We start from the raw sequence: 5260 nt of genomic DNA on the forward strand, positions 1-5260 counted from the left end.
TTCATGATGTGGCAATACATATATATATATATATATATATCGAATTGTCAGCCTTTTATGAAAATGAATTCTGCCAACTGTCTGAACTCAAGGAACCTATGTTGCAGACGTGGCTCATTTCTCTGAAGGGCTACAGAAAACAATCCCTGAATCATCAAACACGGATATAAGGTGAAGTTTAGCCTCGCAGTGTATAAAACTGATGATATAAATGCAATTGTCACAATATATGGAATACATGAACGACTGAATCAATGTAGAACTTGTTCTTGAATCATGACAGTGAACATTAGTAATGTATGATCTCGCTTCGGATCATAAATCAGAATGTGTTCAAAATGTATAATATTGGGTCTGAACACACTTTAGTAATTATTATAATGAACATTTAGTAAAGTTTTATTATAAATAATTATTATCTTTATGTGGGGTTGGGGTTTCCCATGAAACACAAAGTGAGTTATTATCAAAAAGTAAATTCTGCTGTTCTCCATAATATGAAAATGTAGGGTGATCACTAGCATTCAAATTCAGCTTCAGTTTTGCGTGTTCATTCTAAAAAAAAAAAAAAAAAATAAGCAAAAATGTCAAGCAAATAACACACACACTGTAATAGTCTCAACCTCTTTCCATATATACTAATACATTTATCTCTCTAGTTCACCTTCCTTCACTCTAATGGGAACATGTCCCAGAAAGCCTAGTTACAACTCGCACAGTTCTTGCCATCATGAAATCCTATTCTCAGCCTCAGACAGCATACCTACAAACTTCTAGGATTAAACCGTTGAAATACACCCAAGAGTTTTATTTGAAGAATTTAGTAGCGTGTAAACGGAACTTTATATTCTGCTTCGTTTTTTAATTTATGTCATTTAAATAATTGGTTCTTATTACTTTTGGATGGATAGAAATTGGATGGATAAAAATCATATAAAAAAATAAATATATTTTCCACAGTTTTTCTGTAAAATCCCAATGTATTAAGTTGCCTGCTTGCCTTCTCTTGCTACACACATAGCCTATGTTAAACTGTGCAATACTGCATACATTTTCTGCATATTGCTTGCCGTGTGGCCAAACTATGTTTGAAGCTTCCTGAACATAAGGTTGCACCAATTATGAGGACAAACACGGGATAGAAAAGCTTTTAATAGACATAGATCAACTCTCTACCATATGGTGCATTGAGTGGTAGACTATTTGTGAAATGGTAATTTACCTTATAGGGTTGTCCATGCGGGACACAGTTAGGCACGCAGCCAGGTTAGCAGTGTAAGACGAACACACAATCAATGTGAACAACCACCAACTGCCCATGACTATCCTCAATGCCACAGACCCCACCACTGAATCTCCACCTGTGACAGATAACACAAAAATGCTTTAGAATATGTAAATGTACTTTGAAATGCTAAAAAAAAGTAGTGTACGAAGGGACTTTGAATCCTATTCTATACCTTGTAACATACATATATATTTTTTTAATCACCCTGTTTTTTTCCCAAAGTTTTTTCTTTCTTTCTTTTATAATCTATAAAATACAAATACACTTTTACATTATTAACCTTAGTCATTAGAATAAGCCAGAAATGGCACCATTATTAACATGCCATCAGTGTAGCTAATTCCACATGTTTAATATGTGAGCAGTGGAACAACGGACTGTGTTAACTGCTGCAAAATTTTCATTGTGTTTTGTACAATCTACTGTCAATTTCATATGGTGACAAGCTACAGAAATACGAGATTGAAACAACTAGCTGTTAGGTTTAAACACGTTGGTGGGCAGCATGCCAGGCATTAATAGAGGGAGCTGGGGGTTTAGCATGCTAGTTTCTGAAGTAGCCGTTTATTCCATTTTGTCTCTCGGATGAGAACCAGCGTATCCTTTGCCTTATTTAAAGGCACCTTTACACTGTTTTAGTGCACTTCTCTGTATGCTCTATGCATTTATGCTGGTTTTGAAATTGGAATTCAAGTATATGCAGTTTAACACTCAAGTGAAACAAGGGTAGGCATATCTGATAAAAAAAAAGTATATCACAAATTTAACATGCTGCATAAAACACTATTTACACCTGCTTGCAAGCCTTAAAGGGGCAGTTCACCAATTTACTCACCCTCATGTTGTTCCAAATTTATAGGGGCTAAAGGCACACCTTAAGGAAAATGTGCTTTTTCTGAATGAATGAACACTGATGAAGCAAGACATTTTGTGGTAAAAGAAATCATAAAAGCAATATAAGTAAAAAAATAATAAAAATAAATAGATAGATAGATAGATAGATAGATAGATAGAAGAAGAAGAAGAAGAAGAAGAAGAAGAAGAAGAACTGACCGGAACAGAATAGTGCTACATTGAGGGTTTTTTTGCCATCTAGTGGATTAGAAAAAAAAAAATCAAATGTGCCTTTAGCCTCATCATACCCTATGCATTTCTTCTTCTATCTTTCACAGGATAAAGTAAATCATACAAGTTGAATTGACATAAGGGTAAGTATATGATGATATAATTTTCATTTAATTCATTATACTATTTATTGATTAATAATGATTCAGCCACAACTTATGTTGTTTTCATTATAATAATGTGTTTTATAATTACCTGAAGTTCAATCAGGAAACTCTAGACTGGCACAGATTGGTCTTTGTCATGTAATCTGCTAGCATTTACATCGTATACTACATAGTACAAGCAGTTTTGGCTCAGCTGTATCTTGTTTGCTTAACATTTAAATAGTCTGGTTCAGTGTTTGCTGTAAGCCAGTCCTGCAGCATGCTATCAGAGGTACTCTGAAACCCTCCACCTCCCCCAGCTCCACTTGTCTAGATCAGCTACAGGAATATTAGGTATGTTTATTTGCGCAGCTGAAGCATTTCTGTGTATGTCTTGGTAGTAGCAAATCATCATACTTGCTCTGAAGCAATAACAGTAGCAGCAACAACAACTTATGTAGCAGATTTATTCCACCAAGACCAAATAAATTAGCATTGTCATACCAATTAACATGCTAAAACTACTCAGATAGTGATAGTGACTAAACTGCTTAAATTATATTTTTGTGGTGCTTTGCTGTCACCTGGACACATTCACACACACTTTCACATTCAAGATTAAAAAACAAACAAACAAACACAATTCTACAAAATATCTCCTTTTGTATTGCATGGGTTTGGAATGGGTGAATACATGATTTGCATTTTTAGATAAACTATTCTCTGAATATCTGCAAACACTAAATGTTTACAGCTCCTAAAGAATGCTTTCATTAGCAGATGCTTACATGTTTAAGAGGGAGCAATGCATTGACACTCCAATATCATCAGGCAGCAGCTTTAATCTTGTAATTTTTCTAAGCTCTGAGTCAAATCATCACCTGATCCTCTGGCTGCACTTCTAAGATGATAAGTTGTTTCTGAAGGTGCCTTTGAATGGACACATGGGAGAGGAATTCTTTGAAGTACCTTGTTGTACAAAAGCTCCGTAGACAATCCATATAGCACTATGCAATGAGTTAGACATGGATGAAGTGTGATGGGCTCCTGGAGGATTCTGGGAGCGGAGCATCTGCATCCGTGTCAGCAAGAAGATCAGAACGCCCACCACAGGAATGGCAGCTGCGATACAGGCCCACACAGCCAAGTCAAAAGGGGCAAACAAAGAAAAAATGTTGATCTTCTCCTCGGGTTTGCGATGTAGGATCCCTACAGAGTAGTCCATGTAGCGCTTGCTGAAGTCCACTACGTTCTCTCGCTCTGGTGTTATAGTTATGGCAGACACTGCCAAATCAGCTCGCTGTAAAGAGAAGCATTTATTTGAAATGTCATGTACAACCATAGAGACTCACTCTTTAGGTAATGCGTGCCTTACAAAAATGCACAAAAACAATTCTAATCAGGTTTTTGGTGATTTGTTTTTCTAAACATCCTTAAAACAAGCAAAATTGTGTAAGATTTTAAGACTGTCCAGAGAATGCATCTAAAATGTTATTTTATTTCCCAACTGGCTTTTATCATACACTTTTTTTTAAAGGCATAACCTCATTATATTTGGTCAGATTTATTCCAGGGTTGTCCTGCATCCCTGCTAAAATCAATAAATACAAATTACCAGAGACCAAATAAATTAGCATTGTCATACCAATTAACATGCTAAAACTACTCAGATAGTGATAGTGACTAAACTGCTTAAATTATATTTTTGTGGTGCTTTGCTGTCACCTGGACACATTCACACACACTTTCACATTCAAGATTAAAAAACAAACAAACAAACACAATTCTACAAAATATCTCCTTTTGTATTGCATGGGTTTGGAATGGGTGAATACATGATTTGCATTTTTAGATAAACTATTCTCTGAATATCTGCAAACACTAAATGTTTACAGCTCCTAAAGAATGCTTTCATTAGCAGATGCTTACATGTTTAAGAGGGAGCAATGCATTGACACTCCAATATCATCAGGCAGCAGCTTTAATCTTGTAATTTTTCTAAGCTCTGAGTCAAATCATCACCTGATCCTCTGGCTGCACTTCTAAGATGATAAGTTGTTTCTGAAGGTGCCTTTGAATGGACACATGGGAGAGGAATTCTTTGAAGTACCTTGTTGTACAAAGGCTCCATAGACAATCCATATAGCACTATGCAATGAGTTAGACATGGATGAAGTGTGATGGGCTCCTGGAGGATTCTGGGAGCGGAGCATCTGCATCCGTGTCAGCAAGAAGATCAGAACGCCCACCACAGGAATGGCAGCTGCGATACAGGCCCACACAGCCAAGTCAAAAGGGGCAAACAAAGAAAAAATGTTGATCTTCTCCTCGGGTTTGCGATGTAGGATCCCTACAGAGTAGTCCATGTAGCGCTTGCTGAAGTCCACTACGTTCTCTCGCTCTGGTGTTATAGTTATGGCAGACACTGCCAAATCAGCTCGCTGTAAAGAGAAGCATTTATTTGAAATGTCATGTACAACCATAGAGACTCACTCTTTAGGTAATGCGTGCCTTACAAAAATGCACAAAAACAATTCTAATCAGGTTTTTGGTGATTTGTTTTTCTAAACATCCTTAAAACAAGCAAAATTGTGTAAGATTTTAAGACTGTCCAGAGAATGCATCTAAAATGTTATTTTATTTCCCAACTGGCTTTTATCATACACTTTTTTTTAAAGGCATAACCTCATTATATTTGGTCAGATTTATTCCAGGGTTGTCCTGCATCCCTGCTAAAATCAATAAATACAAATTACCAGTG

The 5260-nt window shown here is 36.2% G+C and overlaps 1 protein-coding gene across 1 annotated transcript in view; it reads right to left on the reverse strand.

Moving 5' to 3' along the window:
• Nucleotides 1-5260, reverse strand: part of LOC107694719 (glutamate receptor ionotropic, delta-1-like) — a gene marked incomplete at its 5' end in the record, with an annotated part of 33996 nt that overhangs the window by 27177 nt on the left and 1559 nt on the right. Inside the window, 2 exons of the mRNA XM_016494409.1 lie at nucleotides 1223-1361; nucleotides 4610-4940. Of these exons, the coding sequence (XP_016349895.1) occupies nucleotides 1223-1361; nucleotides 4610-4940 (470 nt within the window). The remainder of the gene's footprint in view (nucleotides 1-1222; nucleotides 1362-4609; nucleotides 4941-5260) is intronic.

The sequence above is a fragment of the Sinocyclocheilus anshuiensis genome, unplaced genomic scaffold (assembly GCF_001515605.1).
Source record: "Sinocyclocheilus anshuiensis isolate Anshui unplaced genomic scaffold, SAMN03320099.WGS_v1.1 scaffold3123, whole genome shotgun sequence".
Lineage (NCBI taxonomy): Eukaryota > Metazoa > Chordata > Actinopteri > Cypriniformes > Cyprinidae > Sinocyclocheilus > Sinocyclocheilus anshuiensis.